Here is a 24,134-nt window from a genome sequence, read left to right on the forward strand (position 1 = left end):
GGTAAAGAGTATACCTCATAGTTTTGGGAGAAAAAAGAACTTTGAGCTCAATTACATCTCCTCCTGCCTGGCTGAAGTAGGCAACTGGCCTGGGGTCAGGACAACCCTAAATGCGTAGGCTAATCCCAGAGTCCTTGTATCATTCTACAAACCCAATAAGCTCCTAGTCAAAAAACTAAAAAGCTTTTCAGCTCCCTTACAAAGCTGTACTAAAAAAAGTTCATGATCCTCTAGTAAATAAGCATCTCTCCTCTGCTGCTTCTTAAGGTAACAACTGAGTCTCTGCCCTTTTCCCCCCTTCCTCTCTTGGCTGACTTGCATATTTTCTCTCTTTTCTGGAAAAGCTGATAAAAAAAAATGCTTCCCTGATCCTGTCACATCATGAGACTAAAGCCTATACCCCTAGGTTTTGTGTGAGGGCAGAGAGCATTTAATCAGCACTTGCTAAAATGAACTGAATCACCAGGGAGCAGCACCACAATGCCTTATTTCATTCCGATTGAATCTGAACAAGGTGTGACTCTCAGCCTGGTCTAATGGAGACACCTTACTGCATCTTGCAGTCAGGAATGTGCAGGTAGAATACACTAGTCTGTAGTGAGAAGACCAGATTTCCTACCTAAGAGATCTCTCTTCCAGAGACTAGGAGCCTGGCTTTCCTCCAGGGCTGATGGGAAAATGAGGCAGAACTCTGCATAGCCTCAAGCTACTTAGCATCAGCCCAGAGGCAACAAGCTCACATCAGGTGCTTACATTTAACCTGGGGAGGAAACCCGACCGGAGTGTCAGAAATCATCTGCTCTGATTACAACACCCTTTTTAATCTTCCTTGCCCAGGAGAGGATATGCACTGATAACTTCAATAATGCCAGCAGGTACAATTAATTTCCATTCCTGCTCTTCATATACTGTTATGTGGAGGGGACCGGGAGGGCAAAATTCTACTCCACTGGGGTTGCAGCCTTCAGCTCTGAAACAGGCAGGGTGCTCAGAATCAGCATGGCAAACCTTGCCCTGTGTTTCATCAGAGGGACCGATGCTAACCTACAGTGCTCGAGAGACCTGCATGGCCTTGGGGGCAAGGCTAATTCTTTTGTGGTTGGGTAACAGTGACTACAGAATTAAATTAAATCAAATTTAAAAGCCCAGGCAGGAATGGATAGGGGTCTAATGGACATAGTAATTAAGCAAGACTTAATCAAAAGGATACTGACATATTTTATGTTGTTTCAAAGAGGAATATCTATTTTATTCGTCAACGTGTTCTGCATTTAATATACCCCTAATGCAAAGTTTTTCTATGATCCTATCAAGAGGTGTTTTCTTTTTTAACTAAAAACTTGCTAAAATCAACTAGAAAAGGCTATCTTGACTTATGTAACATTTCTCTTCCAAAGCAGCTTCATATCCTTTGTCACTGTTACTCTCACACCATTTCTAGAAGGCCAAGTGAGAATGAAGGATGCTTTCTCATTCCGTTTACAGATGGGCCCACAGAGGTCTGGGAAGGTCAGGTTCTTGTATAAGGCTCACAAGACAGTAACACTAAACTTGGAAGAGATTTTTTTTTTTAACTCCCTGTCTCAGGCTTATGCTATTATATTCCTTCTCGCCATTAGCTGAAAGGAAAAGAAAAATGCTCAGAACTTCAGTGGGGGTTCTACAGAGGACACCACAGTCCCCCAAGTTTCCCAAACCCAACTCCAATGACATCTACTCAGATCCCACTCTTCCTGATCTCCTGAGAGTGTCCGTCAGCGAGGCAGCTTCTGCTCACTTACGTTCCACGAGCCACATTACTGATTTTCCTTTTGCCCATTTTAATTTGCTCTTGTATCCTCTTTGCTGGGTCCTAAGTCTTTTCTCTAGGCCTCAACTGCCCTCTTCTCTGATTACTCACTTTCACAGCTTCAACTATTGGCTTTGTATGTGGTCAATGTTCAGATCCCCCTTCCAGCCCTATTCTTCACTACATCTTCACTGTGCCGTGTGTGGCGCTGAACCAAGGAGGGCTGGGGTCATGCTCTGGAATGAGCACATGGTAGGTAGGTTTGGCCTATCTCCAACTGCTAATCTGGGTGACCTAATACAAGTTACTACTTGCTGGCTCTTAGATTCTTCATGAATCACAGAGCAGGATAAGAACCAGTGGCTTTTCCACATACTTTCCCCAATAAATGGCAACTCCAACTTCTGATGGCTCAGATCAAAATGCTTACAGTCACCTTTTTAAAAAATTATTTATTTGGGGGGGGGAGAGTGGGGAAGGGGCAAAGAGGGAATCCCAAGCAGGCTCCACTCTGTCGGAGCAGAGCCCCATTCAGAGCTCCATCCCATGAACCATGAGATCATGACCTGAGCTGAAATCAAGAGGTGGACACTTATCAACTCAGCCACCCAGGTGCCCACTTGCAGTCATCTTAGAGTCTCTTTTTATCGTGTGCACATTCAATTCAGCAGGAAATACAACTGGCTCCATCTTGAAAATACGTCCCAGAGTCTGACCACTTCTCACGATCTCCACATCCACCACCCCATTCCAACCCGCCATCACCTCCTGCCTGAGTTTATAGAAAACTTCTTAGCAACTCTTCCTATTCAGCTCCCACCTTGCTCCTCCTTCACTCTGAACACAGAAGCCAGAATAATCCTACTGAAACAAAAATCGGATTGTATCATTCCTTTGTTCCAAATCCTCTCATGGCTCTCTCCTGGCCTCCAAGGTCCTTCCGGCTGCAGCCTGCCCCCACCCCCAGCCACATCTGCCCCTCTTCCTCTTCCCTCCTGTGCACAAGGCCTTGCTGCTTCTCTGACCAGATAAGCACACTCTCATCTCATGGCCTTAGACATGCTGTTTCCTCTGCCTGAAAGACCTTCCTCGGAGAGTAAAATCCCTAACTTCCTTTAAGAATCAGTTCAAATGCCAACTTATCAGTGAGGCCTTCCCTGACCACCCCCTGTATAAAATAGCAATACCCTCAGCACCCCTCTCCTCCTTCCCTTGTTTTATTTTATCACCATCTGGCATATTTTACATTGACTGGCTCATTTGTATGTTGTGTGTGTCTCCTACTAGAGCACAGGCAGTCAGAGACTTGTTCTGTTCTGTTACCTGCTGTATTACTGGGCCTGCCACGGTGCCAGAAACATAGGGAGTGCACTGTAAGTATTTGTGGAATGACTCAATGAAATTTGAATCCTCTCTAGCATTTACCTCCTCCCACCTCATGTCAGGTTACTTTCTCCTATCTAGAATGTCTTTGCTGTGTCTTTTAGTAGGTCCCATTCTTTGAGTTCTCACTGTCATGAGCCAAGAATTGGTTTCCATTTCCACCCCCCCACCCCGAATTACTGTAGTAGTTTTCCAGACAGTTTCTCCCACCCTGTACCACACTGAACACCACCACCAGTGTCACTATAGATCATGGTTTTCAATATTTCATTGCCTTACCTAAAATGAACAATGGCTCTCTTTGACCTATAGCTGGACGACCTTGAGCAAGCCTTCAAAGCACTCAGGCACCAAGCTCATCCCACCTGCTTTTCCCATCCCTTCTTCCTTCTTCTCCAGCAGAAGGAAGCTTCTGCTGCTGTCTTATAGGGAACATCTCTAATGGGGACAAAGAGGTAAGAGAGGAAGTTGGCACCAGATAATATGGAAATATTCAAAAGATAATTCCGTAGGATAAGAAATAGATAGATAATTAAGAATTCTGGCACCATGTAATTAAAAGAATAGCAGCCCAACTCTTTCCCTTCTGTGAAGCTTGCCCGATCACCTCTCATGAATCTGTTCCTTTTCTAAGCTCCTATAGACAACTCATTGTCTGCACCCCTCATTAAATTGACATCTTAAGTTGCAACCTGCTTCTAGGGTCTCTGGCCTGTCCATCCAACTGAAATATAAAAAAAAATCTAAGAATTTGAAGCATGTTTTAAGCTTGCTTTGTAGCACTTTTATAGTGGCAAGTTGAATACTGAGCGATTGTACACAATCAAATAGTACTTATTGAACTGAATGAACATGTAGTGGTACTCATGCTCCTGGATTTAAATAAAGCAGTGCCCTTTTCTTTTAGGGGCCATGAAAGAAGAGTCAGGTGGGCTATGTAGTTTTCCGGCTTGAGAATTCAAAGGCCCAGAAAGGCCACTGACTCAGAGGGCTGTGAAAAGAGAAAGCTTTTTTTCTACTCTCCACCCTCAAAATGAACATCAAAAGGAAAACAAGGTCATGGGAAGAGGCAAGGCAGGAAAGGATGCGATGCTTATGTGGGCAGAAGGCTTGGATTATCTTGGCTTTGGCAAGGAGATGATTAAAGCTAGGGAATGGGTCTCCCAGTTTGCCCTCTTTATTTCCTCTCTACCCTATATGAGAACACACTGCTGAAAAAGATTAGCTAAGAGACAAAGACCACCCGGGCAGGCAGAAGGCACAGGGGCATGCTCTCCTACGTGAGCATAACCAAGCTCCACAGAGCACTTTCTTTTCTTTTCTTTTCCTTCACTTTAACTGAGGAATAATTGGCAAATAAAATTGTACACGGTTAAAATGTACACCATGGTGTTCTGATACACATATACATGTGGAATGATTGCCAAGATTAAAATAATTAACACATCTGTGTGCATAGGTGGTAAGAATACTCAAGATCTACTCTCAGCAACTTTCAAGTACATTATACTGTATCATTAACTGTATACCATACATTAGATCCCCAGCACTTAAAATTCTGTGCCCTTTGACCTATATCCCTCCATTTCCCCCTCCCTCAACCCCTAGCAACCACCATTATATTCTGTTTCTATGAAATTAGATTTAAAAATATTTTTTACAGGGGTGCCTGGGTGGCTTAGTCGGTTAAGCGTCTGACTTTTGCTTAGGTCATGATCTCGCGGTTCGTGGGTTCGAGCCCTGCGTCGGGCTCTGTGCTGACTGCCAGCTCAGAGCCTGGAGCCTGTTTCAGTCTGTGACTCCCTCTCTCTCTGACCCTCCCCTGCTCATGCTGTCTCTCTCTCTCCTAGAAAAAATAAAACTTAAAAAAAATTTTTTTTTAAATAAATAAAAAAATAAAAATATTTTTTACAGATAAGTATTGCCATGCAGTGTTTGTCTTTCACTTAGGATAATGCCCTTCAGATTCATCCACTTTGTCACAAATGGCAGGATTTCCTTTTTTTCATGACTGAATAATATTCCATTGCACACACATATATATCACATTGGCTTTACGCGTTCATCCACTGAAGGGCATTTAGGTTGTCTCCATATCTTGGCCATTGTGAATAATGCTGCAGTGAACATGGGAGTGAAGAACCTTTTTGGATACTGATTTCAAATCCTTCAAATATAGACCCAGGAATGGAAGTGCTAGATTATACAGTAGCTCACTGTATAATTTTTCGAGCAACTACCATAATGTTTTTTAGTGTGGTTGCACCAGTTTACATTCACACAAACAGTACATGAGGGTTCCCTCCTGTCCACATCATTGCCAACATTTGTTATATCTTGTCATTTTGACCATGGCAGAGCCCTTTCTTCCCAGGTTCTACTGATTCTTATGACATACTGGGAAGCCAGAGTGAGGGTATGAGCAGTTTTCTGCAGTGTGAAGATGAAGAAACTGAAACCCAGCACGGTGAAAGTACTCCATTGAGCCACCCAGGGCCCAGATGCAGGCACAGCTCTGAGGTCTAGATTCCCAGCTGAGCTCAGAAACAATGAGGAAGATATAAGAGGAAGAAAAAAGAAGGGGGGAAACCCTCTTCCTTCCCTCACATCAGAAGTAGGGTATTTCCAAATGAGAGCACAGACAAACTAGTCACTCTAAAAACAACTAATTTCCAGGAAGATGCCAATGAGATTCTAGATTGCTTTTGGATGTACTAGAATGTGGTCCAGTAGAGTCAAAACCACCCAACCAAAGAACCTTAAGGACTGTATGAATAAACAATGGAACAGCCAAAAATAGAATACTGGATGGTCATCAAAAGCAAGGATTTTTGGGGCGCCTGGGTGGCTTAGTTGGTTAAGCGTCCGACTTTCGCTTAGGTCATGATCTTGCGGTTCGTGGGTTCGAGCCCCGTGTCGGGCTCTGTGCTGACTGCCAGCTCAAAGCCTGGAGCCTGTTTCGGAGTCTGTGACTCCCTCTCTCTCTGACCCTCCCCTGCTCACACTGTCTCTCTCTCTCTCTCTCCTAGGAATAAATAAAACATTAAAAAAATTTAAAAAAAAAAAAGCAAGGATTTTTAAGAAGGTGCAAAGACATGTTCAAAATACTCACTTAAAATGTCACAGGAAAAAAATTACAGAAAATTTAATATACACTATAGTTCTAATTTTCTAAAGAAAAATGCACATAGAAAAAATATTGGAAGGGAATAACTGACTCCCAGTAATCCTTATTTTCTTTTTATATTTTTGTTTTCCTGATGTCTTGAAAAACACTTATTATTTTTTCAATTAAAAAAAATAAGCTACAGGGCTTTTTGGTCTGCTTCAAAATCAAAAGAAACATAAATTAAAAATTGTTATTTTTGTTACTTCTCAGTCTCGTTTCCTGGCCTCAGCAATAACTTCTTAGCTCAAGAGTGGATGATTCAGACAACTCTTGAAACCATAAGGAGGGATGCTCCTAGGTTCCTATCGTCTCTTGAAGACAGGAATTAGTCCCGACAATTAAGCTGGATATAGACCCAAATGATTTCTGGAGCACAAAGTAAAAGAAGCGGGAGAAGGGGAAAAAAACAAGACAAAACAAAACAACCCCGAGAGCTGGGCTTAAAAGCAAAGAAAGTTAGGATAGGGTAGAAAATCCATGAGAAGAGATCAGAAGTCCACTATCATATGGAAAGAAGAAAATGAAAATGGAAAAACTAAAAAGATGCTATTTCAAAAGAAGGAGATTTTATCCCTCCCTCCCCCCCCCCCCAACAAACACANAGATAAAGAGGAGAATCAAACGAAGCCAGTCCTTCAAGAAGGGAGACTGGAATCAAAGATGCCTCACTCTTTCTTTTTCTCTGGACAAGCTGGGCAAGATGCAGAATCAGAATAGCACAATGGAAAGTCTGGCTCTGCAGAAGCATCTAAATGCATGACTGCTGAATGCATGAGCCCTGAATTCCCTGCACAAGACCTGGCCCTTTAGCTGACCAGTAAAATGACTGCTCCATGTGAGCCAGCGGAGCACAGTGATGTGGAAGAGAAGATTCAGAGGAAGCAGGTTGCCTACCCACAAATCCCAGTTCTGCCCCCAAATGGTTCTATAACCTTGAGTCAGCTGCTTACCCTCTCTGCCCATGTGCTTATGTAGAAATAGAGATGATAAAACCATCTTAAAGGGTTGTTGTGCTGATTAAATGGGTTAATACCTGCAAAATACTTAGCATAGTCCCTGGGCATGGCTAGAACTCATTCAGTATTAGTTATAATTGCTATTATTTGTATTATTGCTGTGAATCTTATAATAAAAAAATTGGTACCTAGTCAGCTTCCACACCATTATTGGAATTTCTCCTGAGAGTAGTAAGTTTGTATAAACTACTGTCTATTTGCATGGTGCCTGATGAGTTGTATTAATAATCCTCCCTTTCTCTCAGGGAGGCATCTTGCAGCCAAGTGTAAGAGGTACGGACATGGTAAAAAGTAATTCGGCTAGAATTATCATTGATGTTAAAACCCTCAGATGAATGGCTGAATGAACACCCAATATTTGTATGACAGAATCACATTTAACACCAGACAATGACCCTTTTATCATGTGAGAAGAAAAATCTAACTGCAAAACGGAGGGTTCGAATTATTACTGCCCTGATCTGAGGGGTCAATGTTGGCATCACAATCAGCAGGTAACAAGATGTTATATATTTCCTAATGTTATACACCATGAAGTATTACCTACGTCATCTATTATGCACTCTAGTCAAAATGTGTAACTTGAATAGATTTGGCCATTGGAATCAGCTTCCAATTTATAGGAAATACAGGATATAGGAAGAAATTAAGCAACACCACAAGGAGGCATCTGGACAAATCTAGAAGGTGGGACAATCTGCAAGACAAGTGGCCTGGTCTACTCAGCAAATCAGTGTCCTGGAAAAGGAAAGTACTAGGTTGAAGGAGACTTAAGGGATATAAAAACCTACGTGCGTTAGATCTTAGCTTGGACAAACCAGTTTCAAGGAAATTTTTAAGATAACCCTAGAAATGTTTACATGACCTGGGGATTAGATGAGATGAAAATTTAGATGAGGTGAAATGGGGAGGTGCAGATCTTGACAAAATAACAGACTATAAAACAGTACATACAAGACAACCTGGGTTTTCATTATCATACCTCTGCTTCTTCTATTTTCTACCATGTACATGTATTATACACTTTAAAAAGATTATTCAAAAGAATAGAGATTAGGGAGGAAGAGAGAGAGGAAAAAAGAGAAAGAAAGAAGGAGAAGGACAGGGAAGGGAAGAGGAGTAGAAGGGGAGAGGGAGAGGGTAAGGAAAGAGAGGGTGAGGGGTAGGTTTTGAATTCACTATTCTTAAAGCTCAGATTGTGACCACGTTCAACATTGTGATTTGGCAACAACTATCTTCGGAAGATACTGTCTATAAGTCCTGAAATGTGGGCGGTAGTGTGATAGTAGTGGTGTGTAAATGTGTGTGGTAGTGTGGTAGTAGAACAAGCAAGGGAGTTCAAATTCCACCGTCATCTCTCTGTGGTCTTACCAAAGAGTATTTTACCAATGCGAGCTTTAATGGTTTCAACTATACAACGGGAAGAAAAATAACCTTCCTATATACTGTTCATAGCAACACTCTATCCATAACAGTCTCAAACGGGTAACTGCCCAAATGCCATCTACAGTAGAACAGATAAATCTCCAAGTTTCATGTCCCAGGAACCCTGTCAGTCTCAGGCAAACTGGGACCATTGGTCACCCTAGCTGCTGCACACTGTAGAGGAGGTGGAGTTTGGAGTTCAAGGCCTGCTTTCCATGGAAACCTCAGAAGGTCATGTCCTAAGTATACAGACTATGTTCCAGAACTAAGGGCAAAACCAAACCAGACCCACTGTAACCAAGCACAGAACAAATTCCGCATAGGGTCAAGGTGACCAACCAGTAATTTAAGTGCCTACTAGAACAAAACTTAACACTTTTCAGAGGGATGATAAGCTCATCTAGGGTCTCTATAATGTATCAGCTAAGATGTCCACTATGTCACAAAGATTAGTAAAAATGAAAAAATAAAGAAATGAGATTCATGGTCAAGAGAAAACCCAGTAAAGAGAAACAGAACCACAGATGATGTAGGTGTTGAAAATAGCAGGTAACAATTTTTAAATATTGCTATGTGTGTTTTAAACACAACAAGAGAAAGGAAATTTCAGAAATTATATTGGACACTGAAAAAAAGAACCAAGTGGAAATCATAAAGCTAAAAAATACATTATCTAAAATAAAAAAAGAATTCATTGGATGGTGTTATTAGCAGATTATACACACAAAAGAAAGGATTGGTGAACTTTAGAAATCATCTAAATTGAAGCACCCGGTCGGGGGGGGAGGGCTTGTTTCAATGAACTGTGGAACTGTATCTAACAGGCTAACAAACATGAGAGGAGTCAAGGCAAGAAGTAAAAATGGGATGGAAAAAAAATATTTGCCAGAAATTTTCCCAAATTAAGGAAAAAACACTACATACAGATCCAGAATATTTAGGTCTTGCACTTATCCAAGCCAAAGAAATACAACGGCAACCACACTTAGACTCATCACAGTCAAACTGCTGAAAACCAAAGATAAAGGAAAGATATTCAAAGCAGCCCCTCATGATTAAGAGAAACAAACTTCCAGTAGTAAAATAAATAAGTCATGGGAATGAAAAGTACAGTATCAGGAACATAGTCAATAATATTATAATAATTATTAATGTAATAATTTTGTATAGTAAATCACACTTATTATAGTGAGCATTTCATAATGTATGATTGTCAAATCACTATGTTGTACACTTGAAACTAATATAATGTTTTATGTCAACTATACTTCAAATTAAAATAAGCAACCCCCCCAAAACCAAAACATACAGGGAACAAGTAGCATCACAGTTGACTTGTCATCAGAAACAGTGGAAGCCAGAAAACAAAAGAATGACATATTTAAATCATTGAAAGAATATTTTATGATTCCATTTATACAAAAAAAATTTTTTTAAAGCAGGCAAATGCTTACATTGTGTTAGAGAAGTCAGGATAGTGACTAGTTTTCGGGGGGAAATGAAGGGAAGGGGGCAAGAGTGGGGAGTCATGGGACACTGGAAACATTCTTTTCTTTATCTGGGTACTAATTATATTGCTGCTTTCAGTTTGTAAAAATTCACTGAGCTGTACACTTTAAAATACATGCATTTCTCTAAGTATTTTAAACTTCCATGAGAAGGCAAGAAAAATAAAACCCTTGTAAAAATACATGAAAGGATTAGAGAAAATATACATTTAGGACCCACTACTGTGTATAACGGTGATAGCAGGCATTTTATGAAAGCTTGTTATTATTGGTCTTATCATCATCCTACAGAAAGTTTTAGGAGATCTAACTGGTCTGAAGAGCGGACTGAGAAGCCCTAAGCTCCCTGGGGGCAAACCTAACTTGTCAATTTCATCTTAAGCTCTTTTTAACCTGCACAGTGCTGTGTTTACAGTATTCACTAAAATTCTTATTGACTGTGTGCTTTTCCAGTTTAGGATAATATTCAGATACAAGGTTGCATTTGGACACTTCTGTTTCTGTCCACTGCATCCCACTTCATACTTTGTAGTTGTTCTTCTTCAGATTCTTCTAACCATCTTTTGACTTACAAAGATGGTGGTATCATTACACCTTTGAATGTTCTACATACAACAAATACCTTGCTTTTCCAGAAAAGGCATACAAATGCCTGAGAACTAAGACACCGAAAAGACAAACGTATAAACTAACCTAAGCAAATGACTGCAGGCATCTTTGATGCACACACACTCCCTCTGAGCTGAATCTTCCTAAGTCCAAAAAAGGCTAGGCCACCCAGAGTGAAGCCCCAAGGGAGAGGATACTGTGCTGCTGACCTAGTGTCACTGTCACAGAAACCAAAGCTAAAACACCACCATCGGCACTAGCTGCAAAGCTCCACTCAGTGTTGCCTTTGGCAGCAAACCTGACGCCCCTTATCAGCAGGAGATACCTTTGAAGTAGCTGGCAGCCTTCCATCCTCTACGCAAATAAGTTCAGCTTGCCATCGTATTCTTTTCTCCAAAGAGGATCTCTTCATCAGATATGAGAGAATAAAGCTCAATTAATCAGAACAGATTTTTGCTACCATCAAGACAAACTGGGTAACAGGAACAGCTGTCTGTAAAGCCCCACGCCACGCTGTTTGTGATCATGTTATAATGTGGAGGAAATCCAATCAATTGCAGATACTGTGTTTCATTGAAAGAGGTGCAGGGTGGACTGGGGAAGAGAGGGAGGGGTAAATCAGTCAGCTACTCCTTCTCCCAAAGATGTCTCCAAATTAAAATCTTTCTCAGAAGAGCAGAACACAACCTTTGGAAGTCTATTCTTTCTCCATTTATTTAATCTACACTACCTACCAGGGACATTCGATTCTACTGGCATTGTGGATCACTTCTCCTTTACTTATTTATGACAACATGACCACAGAACATGCCTCCTTATAGTATCCAGTCTCCTCACATAAGCAAAGTAGCTGGACTCAAAAACTGTAGGAGCACCTAGGTGGCTCAGTCAGTTAAGCGTCCGACTTCAGCTCAGGTCATGATCTCACAGTTCGTGGGTTTGAGCCCCACGTCAGGCTCTGTGCTGACTGCCAGCTCAGAGCCGGGAGCCTGTTTCAGATTCTGTATCTCCCTCTCTCTCTGACCCTCCCCTGCTCACGCTGTCTCTCTCTCTCTCTCAGAAATAAATAAAACATTAAAAAAAAATTTTTTTTAAAAACTGTAGAAAATCCTGTCCTCCTCTAAAGGGGAAAAACAGGTAGGTAGGTAACATGCACTGCTTTTGGTTTCAAATCTCCTTTATCTTTTTATACTGACAGACCCATTTCCTTGGTGCCAAATGAAATCTGACCAGTCATGGCAAGTCTGGGACCGATCAACCAATGGGAAAGGATATCTGAAGACTCTAGAGAAAAGAATTAATTGTGCCCTCTTACATTTCTTCCTCAGCACCCTTCTAATATCTCCCACTTTCTGCAGTGTGACTTCTTTATCTGAGTCCAGATTTTCCCTTTGTCACCCTACAAGAATAAAGTAGGGAAACCACAATGGGTTGCCCAGCCTAAATGCTTCAACCTTATTTCAGGGGCAAATGTGGCTCACCCACAGATAGATACAGATAGACAGGATCTTATGGCTTCAGATGTCTTCTGTGCTCTTGGATTTCCCCAGGATGGAAACTAGAATACCCACAAGAGTGGTTTTCAACCCTGGCTGTATGCAAGAATCACCTAGGTTCTATCCCAGAGACTGATTCAAAAGCCCTGGGATGGGGCCTTGGCATGCCATTTTTTAAATTATTTGTTTAATCAACTTTAATGAGGTGTAATTTACATACAGTAAAATGTATACAGTTGAAGTGTACAGTACCAGTTTTGACAAATCCAAACACTCATATAACCACCATCATAATTATGATAGTATGACATTTCCATAATCCCTAAATTTCCTTGTGTCCCTCTGCAGCCAACCTCTCACCCTACCCTGGCCCCAATGCAATCACTGATTTGCTTGCTGTCACAATAGATCAGAGCTATCTTTTCTAAAATTTCTTATAAATAAAATTGCACAGAATGTTCTCATTGTGTCTAGCTTCTTTTAATCAATATAATGTTTCTTGAGTTCATCTACATTATTATATCTATCAGCATTTCATTTCTTTTTATTGCTGAGTTGTATTCATACATGGATATACCACAATATGTTTTTCCATTCATCTGTTGATGGATATTTGGGTTGTTTCCAGTTTTGGTTATTATGAACATAATATGGGTCTAAGACAGTTATAACAAATTACTGCAAGCTTAGTGACTTAAAGCAACATGAATTTATTCTCTTAATTTAAAAAAAAAATTGTATTCAATTTATTTAAACTAAACAAGCACATAAAAAAACACTTCACCCACATGGAGGAGGGCACTTGTGGGGATGAGCACTGGGTGTTATATGGAAACCAATTTGACAATAAACTATTTGTAAAAAGCAAAACAAAACAAAAAAAACTTCACCCTTTTCCCCACCCCCCCCTCCCCCTGCCTCTTGCAACCACCAGTTTGTTCTCTTTATCTATAAGCTTAGGTTTTTTTGTGTTTGTTGGTTGCAAACATAAGAAAGATCATATGGTATTTGTCTTTCTCTGTCTTATTTTACTTATTAGCACAATGGCCTTGAGGTCTATCCATGTTGTTGCCAATGGTAAGACCTCAAACTTTTGTATGCCTGAATCCTATTCCATTGTATACCTACACTACAACTTCTTTATGCATTCATCCAGTGAGAAACACTTATGTTGCTTCCATATCTTGGCTACTATAAATAATGCTGCAGTAAACACACAGGCGCATCTATCTTTTGGAATTAGTGTTTTCGTTTTCTTTGGATAAATACTCAGAAGTGGAATTGCTGGATCATATGGTAGTTCTATTTTTAATTTCTATTCTCTTACACTTCTGGAGGTCAGAAGTCTAAAACCCATTTCACTGGACCAAAACTAAGTATCAACAGGGGTGCCATCCCCCTGGAGGTTTTCAGGGACAATCTGTTTCCTTGTCTTTTCCAGCTTCTAGAGCTGCATTCCTTGGCTCATGGCCTCTTCCTTCATCCTCAAAGCCAGTGGTCTAGCATCCTCTCCCTGCGACTCTGCTTCCTCTGCTTCTATCACACGGCCTTCTCTTTTATCTGTAATCTCCCTCCACCTCCTTCTAACAAGAACACTTGTGACTGCATTAGGACCCCCTTAGATAATCAAGCATAATATCCTCATCGCAAGATCCGCAGATTCAGCATATGTGCAAAGTCGTATATGGATAAGGTAGACTCACAGATTCCAGGAATTGGGACACAGACATCTTTGGAAGGGACCAATATTCAGCTGACGACAAAAGCTATTATGAATAATTAGGTACAAGCCTTTGTGTAGATATATACTTTTATTATCTCTTGCATAAATACCTAGCCATGGCATTGCTAGGTCATATGGTAAGTACACACTTAACTTTATAAGAAACAGCCAAACTATTTTCCAAAGTGGTTGTACCATTCCAGAAACATAAGAGAATGCCATCCATCCTTACTAACACTTGTTATTGTCAGTCTTTTTAATTTTAACCATTCTAGTGAGTATGTAGCACTTTCCTTATTGTTTTAGTTTGCATTTCCCTGATGATTAATGATAGTGAGCATATGCTTAATGGCCACTTATACATCTTTTTACTGAGGTGTCTCTTAAAGTCTTTTGTTTATTTTTAAAGATTTGGGTAGTCTGTTTTCTTATTATTGAGTTATATGCATTGCAAATATATTCTCTCAGTCTGTGATTTGTCTCTCATTTTCTTAACAATGTCTTTCCAAGAACAAAAGTCCAAAATTGGTGATGTCCAATTTATCTTTTTTTCCCTTTGATTGTTCATGCTTTTTGTATCCTAAGAAATTTGTTTCTTCAAGGTCACAAAGATTTTTTTTTTTTAACTCCACTAATGAGTCTTACACTCAGGCAGAATTGAGAACTACTGATCTGTCAGGAATCTGACCTAACTTGCTTAATTTAACCTTCCCACCATAGAAACTTAGGGTAATAAAGGCAAAACAAAAGTATAGCTTGTTGGAATACTATAAAAAAAAAAAAAGAAGGAGGGAGAGGAGAAGAGGAAGAGGAAGAGGAAGAGGAGGAGGAAGAAGAAGAAGAAGAAGAAGGAGGAGGAGGAGGAGGAGGAGGAGGAGGAGGCGGCGGCAGCTGAGTGCTGGGACTGTCTGAATTGACTGGCTTCCAAGACTGTGAGTATCAGCAGCTAAGGGCTAGAAACAGTGAACTAAAAAGCAAAGTCAGAGGTACTTTTGGTGTGTTCCAGCTAAGTGAAAGAAAAGAGAACAGAATTGTCCTCTCCCCTGTGGGAAAAAGCACACCCAAGTTTACTTCAGTTTAAAATGGGAAAGTGGGAAAACTGATTTCTATTCTCGGTGGGATTCTTTAGAACACGTCTCTCACAGAGACGATGTAGAGCTGGAAGTCAAACTTGGCAGTGTTTGGCCACTGGTTTTGAAGCCACCGCATTAAACAAATGAAGGTGGCAGCAATAATATTTGCCTAAACCTTGGTTCCAACAGGGGTTAGACAGACTGAGCTTTCATTACACGAAAGGAGATGTCAGGAGCACCAAATGGGCTCAATTTCCCCTGGAGTCCTAGACAAAGTGGGTCTGTTTCTAAGCTGTGGACAGGAGGCTACTTTCTCTAGATGTTATATTTAGCTAAAGGAATCTCTACCATGGCTTCGTGCAAAATGTAAAATATGTCCCAGCAGACATAACCACAAACCAGAGGGCCAGCGAGGAGCATCCCTTAAGGGGGTTCAGTAGTACAGAGGGGCCAATTGTGCAGCCACCCTGACATCCCCAAATTAGCAGAGTTAGCTGTGAGCCAGATTTTTGGCCAGTTCTCACATTTAATGAGTCTTTGTTTCCTTCTTACTAGAGGTCCTGCCCTTGGAAAAAAAATACCTTGTCCAATTTCACTGTCAACTTCCAGCTGCTTGCCCAGACACCAGGTAAAAGAAACAACCCAATGTTGATGTCTAACACCTCTAAACCTTTTGTGTGCAGGAGAAAAGGTTGGGTTAATTCCGCAACTAAGTGAAATATCTGGATTCAGTAGGAAAGAGTAAGAAAATCCAGCATACTCTCTACTCTGCACACCATACCCAGAATCCTAACAGAATATGTAGAATGAAACCTCAAGTTCTAGGGCCAGATGACTGGATAATACTAGCCTCACCTCATTTTTTGATTAATCTCTCTAAGCTTCGGTTTCCTCCTTCATAAAGTAGGGATAATAATAGCAACTACTTTATGGAATTATTGTAAAGATAAGTATATAAAGTGCTTTCTATTGTACGTGGCACATAAAGGTTCAAAAAATGTCAGTTTTGATTATCATAACCTTTGCTAGTGAATCAATAAGTTTTATAGATGAAAAGAAAAAGAATTATAAAAGGAAGAAAGCCCATGACTTCTGCCAGTGAGAAACACATCCAAAATCACATAAAGCTTAGGTGAATTTTCACAGTTAAACCAGAAATAAAGGTATCTTTTCTAAAACCTGTGTCTCCCGAGAAACGTGGATTTCCTTTTTATTTCTGGAACTGAATTTATAGGTTAAAAAAAAAAAGTTTATCTACTTTAACAGTTGGATTCCAGTTTGGCATCTCTTCATTGCTGGTCACTACAGATAAAAGAATCTGAAACAGTGCTTCATTGCTCAAGAAAGGTGGTCTTTAATTGCCTACGCCAGTCCCCTCTCCATACCCATATCCACTTTGGTTTGCCCGTATCCTGGGGACTTCAGTTTACTTACCACAGTTTAAGAAAGGTCACCCAATAACCAGAAGGAAGCTCCCAATGTAGGATACCCTTGTCATCACAGAACTACAGTGTATTATTAGATTTTGAAGGCAGCATGAAGATCATACAAGCCAAATACATATATTTTTAACTTTAAGGAACTAAGGCACAGAAAGAAGTAATTGTCTAAGGTTTCAGAGTTACTGGCACAGCTGAGCCCAAGAGAAAGAGTTACTTGGAAGAGACCTCTGCTCTGATAGAGCAAAGTAAGCCTTGGGAAGCTTCACATAACTGACAGCATGGCCAGGCTCATTCCTTAGTTCTCTTATCTGATTACTATATCTTAACCCATGGGATTCTAATTCTTTATGTGCAACACACTTTAAACAAAAGAGAATAAAAAAATTGAGGTATGGAAAGAGAATGTTTCTGTGCCCATTACTAGAAAGCAGAGAGGCTCTCAGCTAGCCAAAACAGCATTAATTTATACTTGTCATCAGCCAAGCCAGCTTCTACCTTACAACCCTCTGCCTACACTGGATCCCAGGGGAGAGAGGAAAGAGATTATTCCCCCAGTGGGATAGTAAGCATTGGCTATTTAATAATCCTATGCATATCTCTAATCAACTGTAATGTAACTGATGAAAAGTTATAAAGTTCAAGAGAAAGTCCTGTGAGCTGCAACCATACACAATAATATGAATAAATCTCACAAACATATGTTGAATGAGAAAAACCAGACATAAAAGAGTATATACCATATGAGTCTATTTATATAAAGTATGAAACAAGTAAAACCAATCGCTGCTGTTAAAAGTGAGGACAGTTGTTATCCTTGGGGGTTGGGACATCCCTCTCAACCCTCCAACCATTAGGAGGAAGCATGAGCAGGGCCTTTTGGGTACTGAACTAATCTGTTTCTTGATCTGGGAGCTGGTGACCAGGTGTGTTCAGTTTGTAAAACTGTATTTAGATGTAAGCCCGTGGTACGTGCACCTTTCTTCAATGAAATGTAATATATACCCAGTCCTGTGAATAATGAGAAATTCTTCCTTATACCCCCAGCAAAGAAATGCATAGTTTAGGGAGGCCAACTCTGAGATGGTAGACAGGAATATCATCCATGGGCAGATTTTCCTTCGGGAGGGCAAAGGCCCCATGTCTCATATACGACTCATGCACTTAGACTTTTGGTGAAATGTGAATGGCACTTGAAGAACCAGAAACACTTGTGGCTTTAATACTGACTGCCTTCAGCCTAAACACCTGTGAGATCTGGATGGGCCATAACACTTCTTCAGCTTGGTTCTTCTCTACCCTTCTAAAACTTGGAGAAAAGGATGCTGAAAGCTTGGGTGAAGTCTAGACAGCTGAACACCCCTCATAGAAGTTTTTCCTTAGAAGAACAGAGAAAATGAAGGAGGAAACGATCAGTCAGCCCCTGTCCTTCTAGAGATAATCTAAGTGGCTGTCAAGGTCACAGTGAAGAGCCGAAGTACATCTGATTACTGTCAAGGTTCTACCTAAATAGGCCTAAAAAATTTTTTTCTCATAAAAACTATATATTTAAGGAGTATGACATTATGATTTGATACATATACACAGTGAAATGATTATAGTCAAGCTAATTAACATATCATCTCACCCAGTTACCTTGGGGTGTGTGTGAAAAAAGCACCTGAAATCTACTCTCTAGCATACTTCCAATATTCAATACAATATTAACTACAGTTGTTAATTTTAGTCACATCCACACACCACCAAGTGTTGCAGAATAATTCAAATGAATGACAAGGAAGCTAGAGCAGATGCTGGAAACTGTGAGGAAATGGTGAAAAGTACCTTCACCTCTAAATGAAGTATGGCCCCAACCACAGTATAGCCAGGTCACTAAAAATAGCTGGTGAACTCCGGGAAGAGTTACCTTTCTCTTCCTTCTTTTCATTGTCGGATGCTTCATATCCTGTCTCTAAGACACAGGAAAAGCCCCAACACAGATGTAATTATGTAAATGGAAGACTCTAAATCAGTTCTTTTTTTCACCTTGGTGTAAACAAAAGAAATTGGGCTCTAATTCCAGAGGTACTAAGATCTGGAAAACTTCCTAATGTTAAGAATTAGAAAACTGGCTGCTATAGGCCACAGCCCTGTTTACTGAAGTCTTTTCTCTCCCAGCCTCAAATTTTAACAGTGGATTTTATCAAATGAAAACCAATGAATTTCCTATATATATGAAACCAACGAAATAGCTCTATATGCCCTCTTTATATCCGTAACTGTGGGAAGATTATTCGCCTTCTTTAAAATCTGCTGGGGATGTCAGCGCTTGAATGTTAGACATGGTACGTCATGTACAATGGTTGGGACTTTTGCCACCATTTGTAACCCAAAGCATGAATCAGTGACTCCACTGAGAGCTCAGGTTGAGAGAACTCCTTAATTTACAAGAGACTATTTCCACTACTGACAGATAAGGTCAATTTGGCATAAGTTTCTTAAGCTTACCACAATTAATTCTGATTTTTCCCTTGGTCAGATTTTTCAACTTATACCCAAGGGATTATGACAAACAACTGAGTTCCAAACTGAGTCCCCTGAGTTTCCAGGGACCCAAAGACCAAGATATGACCTGATAAGAATAACCAAATTCATGAGTTCATCTTGGCCAAGAGGATCACTGGGAAAGAAAACTAAATCGAATCACAGATATACATGAACTAGAAGAGGAAAACTTAAAATGACACCGAAGGTCCCTGAATCTCAACAGCTTTACAGCTTACTCAAGGAAATCAAGCAAACACCATTATCACTGATATATACAGATTATGAATTATGTTGCCAGTCTTGGGGTTGTATACTTTGCAAATGGTTACTCTCCCAAGGTTACTATTAATTCAACTCAGAAAGGAAGAAAAGAAGGACTATTCAATATATTTACTCCACGAGACCATGGTAGGGAATGACCAAGAGAAAGCTGTTTAAGTGGGCCAATACTATGGTCTTCTCTTATATACAAGATGGTGTCATCGCTCCACCCAGATAGCTCCATGTCTGGAAATAGCTATGTACCTTTTTAAAGAGTCTTCCTGAGTCCTCGCTGACTTGGACAAATCGAGGAATGATATTATTCAGGTAGATGTCACTCAGGGTGGTGTGGTCCCTGCTCTCCCGCTTCACCTGGTTTAATAGGAGATTCCAGCAGTTGACTGGAGAGAGAACATTCTGATCCTTCCTGCGGAGAAACAACAAGAAAGAAAAATCAGTGTTGGTGAGTAGCCAGAGCCAACAGCCATGACTTACAGTCCATGTCACAAAATCACTGTGATCAAAGCCAAGCCAGAAATAGATAGCTTTCTTAAAGCCTTCACCTCTAGTTTTCTCTTTTTCTAAAAACTCAGTGCAGAAAATAAGAATAGTGAGGAGAGGGAGAAGAGAGGAAGAGGGAAAGAGAAGAAGAGAGGAAGGAGTATCTGTTGAGCACCTATTATGTTCTAGGAACTTGGAAAATATTTGACGTATATGATTCCCTAAGTTTCATCATTTCCTTGTAAGAAAAGAACTACCATTATCCCTACTTCACTAATTAGAAGACTGAAACTCAGAGAGGTTGCTACTTGCCCACAGCTCGTAAGGAGTCACAGAGACATTCAGAAGGGGTCAGGGACTAGACCCACAGCTCTGTCCTAACTAGAACAGGTCTAGGCTGTCTGACTCCAAAGTCCATAACCTGAGCCACTGAGTCATCTGGCTTGTGTCTAGGGTTGAAGACAAAACTTAGATAGAGGTCTAGAGACAAAAATCATGAAAGTACCACAGGCCACCCTGCCTCCCACATTTATCTATATTCGGATTCAGTGAAGTCAACCTTGGAGGCATTTGGCATGAGAAAAGTCACTAAAAACACTCCAGTACCACAGAATGAACTAAGGAGGTTTTGACTTCCACTAGTTGAACCATTACGTCGTGTCCCTTACAGCCAAGAGCACAAACCATATCTGAACACCTGTATTCCTGCAGCTTCTACAGCCCGAGTGGGGCAGTAAAGTGCCAAACCTAGGTGCTCACTTCTAATGAAAACACTGTGATCCAAAAGAATTTACTAATCATTGACTCCATTCACAGCACTAATTAAAGCAACAGTAAGTTCTCCATCTGCAGGTTGGATTTCTTTGAAAAGACAAACAGAAAGTAGGGGCTGTTTGTTGTATTATTTATCAAGGGCTTACTGTGCACTTGGCACGTGGCTGGGCCCTGTCCTTGTGTTCTTTAACTTGAACCCTACAACCACCTGATGAAGGGGGTGTTATTAAGCACATTCAGGAGATGTGAGAAATTGGGCTGAGAAAGGTTAGATATCTTGTTCAAGGTCACAGAGCTAAAGAGTGGCAATGCTCGAATTCAAACCAAGCCTTGTGATTGTAAAGAATGCTCTTAATCATTGCAAACAATCACAACCTGTTTGTTCTGGTCATTTCTCTTTCCCCTCCTTTCCTCCCTGCAGTCAGACTCTTAATGAAAAGAAAGAAAGTTGACAGTGGCTTGGTTCCTGAGTCAGTACTGCCTCCATTCAGAGCTGGAGGCTCTCGGGCAGCTGTGATCTGCAGAGCATGGAATTCAACTTTTGAAGGGGCTTTTCCAATTCTGTAGTAAGGGAACCATTAGCAAATAATCACACCACAGCTACTCTGGCTTCAGAACACACCAGACCATTCAATCAAACAGCTGTCTAACCAGCACCAAGAAGCTACTTCAAACCAATGAATATTGGGACTCCAAACTGAAACTGTTCTATATCTGCCCCTTACCCCCACCTCTGCCCCAGGCATCACACATCTACAGTCAAAATACTTAGTACTGGGGCGCCTGGGTGGCTCAGTTGGTTAAGCATTCAACTCTTGATTTCGGTTCAGGTCATGATCTCACGGTTTGTGAGATGGAGACCTGCATTGGGCTCTGCGCCGACAGTGTGGAGCCTGGTGAAATTCTCTCTCTTTGCTCTTCCCCCGCACGTGTGTGTGAGAGCTCTCTCTCTCTGCCCTCTCCCAAAATAAATAAACATTAAAAAAGAAACAAAAACAAAATACCTAATACATATGTGCTGACCACTTTGACAACATTATGTCCACTATCTTTCTTGGGGAAAAAATGAAAAGATTTCTATGGAAATAAAAATATATATACTAGCTGAGAGAGATATACACATGCAATTAATCTACTCTTTTCAAAATGTTTAGCATCTGAAAAACAAACCATTCTATTCTATTCTAAGGAATAGAAACAATCCTTTGCAAAGCTGAGAATGTGCATTCACTGACCTTCGCTGTTTTCACTGCAAGAAAACTTCCAAATCAGTTTCAGTTACAAAACCCTAAATAATGGAATTTACTTTTTTGTTGGCTGGCAAAGCATCCGTGTCTTCGGTAAGCATGGAATATATCAGGCAATTACACTTGCATTTTTAAAAGGGCAGATTTCACAAGATCTTAACTTTACTACTGGTTTCAGCTGGCTTCTTACAGGTGGACATGGGTTGGTGGTCTCTATCAAGTCTTTCTTACGGTGCTTCACACACAAAAACGGTACTACAATTCGATTTCACAGACATATAAACATTTGTGTCTTAAGTGAACAAAATACAGTATCAGGGGCTTTTAGTTATAAAAAGTTCTAAGGTGATAAAGTACTTTTAGCACATATATTTCCATCCTTACAGCATGTAGTGGGATGGCTGTTATTATTGGTCTCAGTGAGCAGGAGTTTTTAAAGTGTGTTCTGGGAAACTCTGGAATTACAACGAATCACATTTCAATTTCAAACAACTGTCACACATCCATTCAAATGAGTAACTCCCAGTTAAACGTGCAAGGGACCCAGATTCCCTGGGGTAGACACTACCACAAGGTCTCTGGGTGGCTACGTGAGCTTCATTGTATGCAAACTTTGGAATAAAGAATCAATGCATGTATCTGAACTTCTGAAAAATGAGCTATTGGTTAGAATCCACGTAGCTCTGCACAGGTTTTGCCTTTAATTCAAGCCTGTGTGCCTCCTTAGGTAAGCTGTTCAGGTGAGCACACGGCGTGACACACAGTGGCCAAGTTTAAATTACATGCCACAGAAGGGCTCAGGGGCCTATGCTGGGTTCACGGAACACCATGGTTGGGTAGTGCACATGTACATGCTCAATGTCATCCCATCATCATCAATTGTCTTAAAGCTTATTATACATTCCTGGGCTTATCCAATAATATTTACGAAGGGGAACTGGAATAGCTGCTAGGTAATGTTAGTGATTCGACTTCAAAACAAAAATATCCTTTTTTAAGAACCTAGGCCAATTTAAAACCCTCTCCAGATTATAACTCATCTATGTGAATCAGGATTTTCTTGATACTGGGCAGCCCAAACCAGAACCAGAAATAACGTGGAGCTGAAATGGATATAAAACTGCAACTGTGATTCATAATTCCGATTTCATTNCTCCTCATAAATTTGCACTTGAAAAGTGGATTTACACCAATAAGAAACGGCTTTGATCTGCTGCACGTATGGGGATTCTATGCAAGATTTTTATTTTTAAAAAGTCTTTAAAGATAGTTGGGTGCCCGGGTGGCTCAGCTGGTTGAGCGTCCGACTTCGGCTCAAGTCACGATCTCATGTTTGTGGGCTTGGAGCCCTGCATCAGACTCTATGCTGATAGCTCAGAGCCTGGAGCCCACTTTAGATTCTATGTCTCCCTCTTTCCCCGCCCCTCCCCTGCTCCCACTCTGTCTCTCTCTGTCTCTCAAGAAAATAAATAAAACATTAAAAAAAAATTTTTTAAAGATAGTCTTAAACTCTTGTCTGCTTCTTGTATGGGTTCTCTTTAAACTCTCTTTTATTATGACTGCCACTTTCCAGGCAATATTTTTGGTTCTTTGAGTTTGTATGCTTTCTTGGACATATTCGTCCTTTCAACCGAGGTGTTTTAATTAATTCATTTATTTATTTTGGGGTGGTGGCAAGCAGAGGAGGGAAAGGCCATGTAGCAGGAGGGGAACACCACAGAGACAATTTGCCCGGCCAACAGGAACAAAGATGAAACACACTTCAGGCTGGAAAATAAGCAAGTCAACGAGACGTGATTTCATAGGGAGCATATTAAGGTTCTGCTAGAGTGGTTTCCTGCTTCAGCAGCTCTGCAGCCTTATTTTATTTGGGGCTGCTCGAGCCGCGGGAACTTGGTTTGGTTAGCAGACTGAAATTTGTCTTTCTATCTTTTCCATCTATCATTTGTTTGCACAGTGTCTTTACTTTCTCCGCGCCTGGAGTCGGGTTGTGTAATACTTGGGCATTTAAAGAAAAGAGTCTGCATCCCTTAGGAATGTACTGAACAGCTGCAAACCTCCTCAAGCACTAATCCCTAAAAAGCAGACAAAATATCCAGAAGTATTTTTCTTACTTAACATTTTTTTTCAGGAGGCAGATCAAGAAAACATAATACTACACTTGAGAGAGAATGACTCTGGAGAAAAAAAAAAAA

The 24,134-nt window shown here is 40.6% G+C and overlaps 1 protein-coding gene across 9 annotated transcripts in view; it reads right to left on the reverse strand.

The window, feature by feature from the left end:
• The window catches only part of SRGAP2 (SLIT-ROBO Rho GTPase activating protein 2), a 243,244-nt gene that overhangs the window by 101,074 nt on the left and 118,036 nt on the right, over positions 1 to 24,134 (reverse strand). For all 9 annotated transcript variants that reach the window (XM_077772041.1, XM_077772039.1, XM_077772040.1 and 6 more), the window contains exon 3: positions 19,682 to 19,844. In XM_077772041.1, coding sequence (XP_077628167.1) covers positions 19,682 to 19,844 — 163 coding nt within the window. The remainder of the gene's footprint in view (positions 1 to 19,681; positions 19,845 to 24,134) is intronic.

Source organism: Crocuta crocuta, unplaced genomic scaffold (genome assembly GCF_008692635.1).
Source record: "Crocuta crocuta isolate KB4526 unplaced genomic scaffold, BGI_CrCroc_1.0 scaffold318, whole genome shotgun sequence".
Classification (NCBI taxonomy): Eukaryota; Metazoa; Chordata; class Mammalia; order Carnivora; family Hyaenidae; genus Crocuta; species Crocuta crocuta.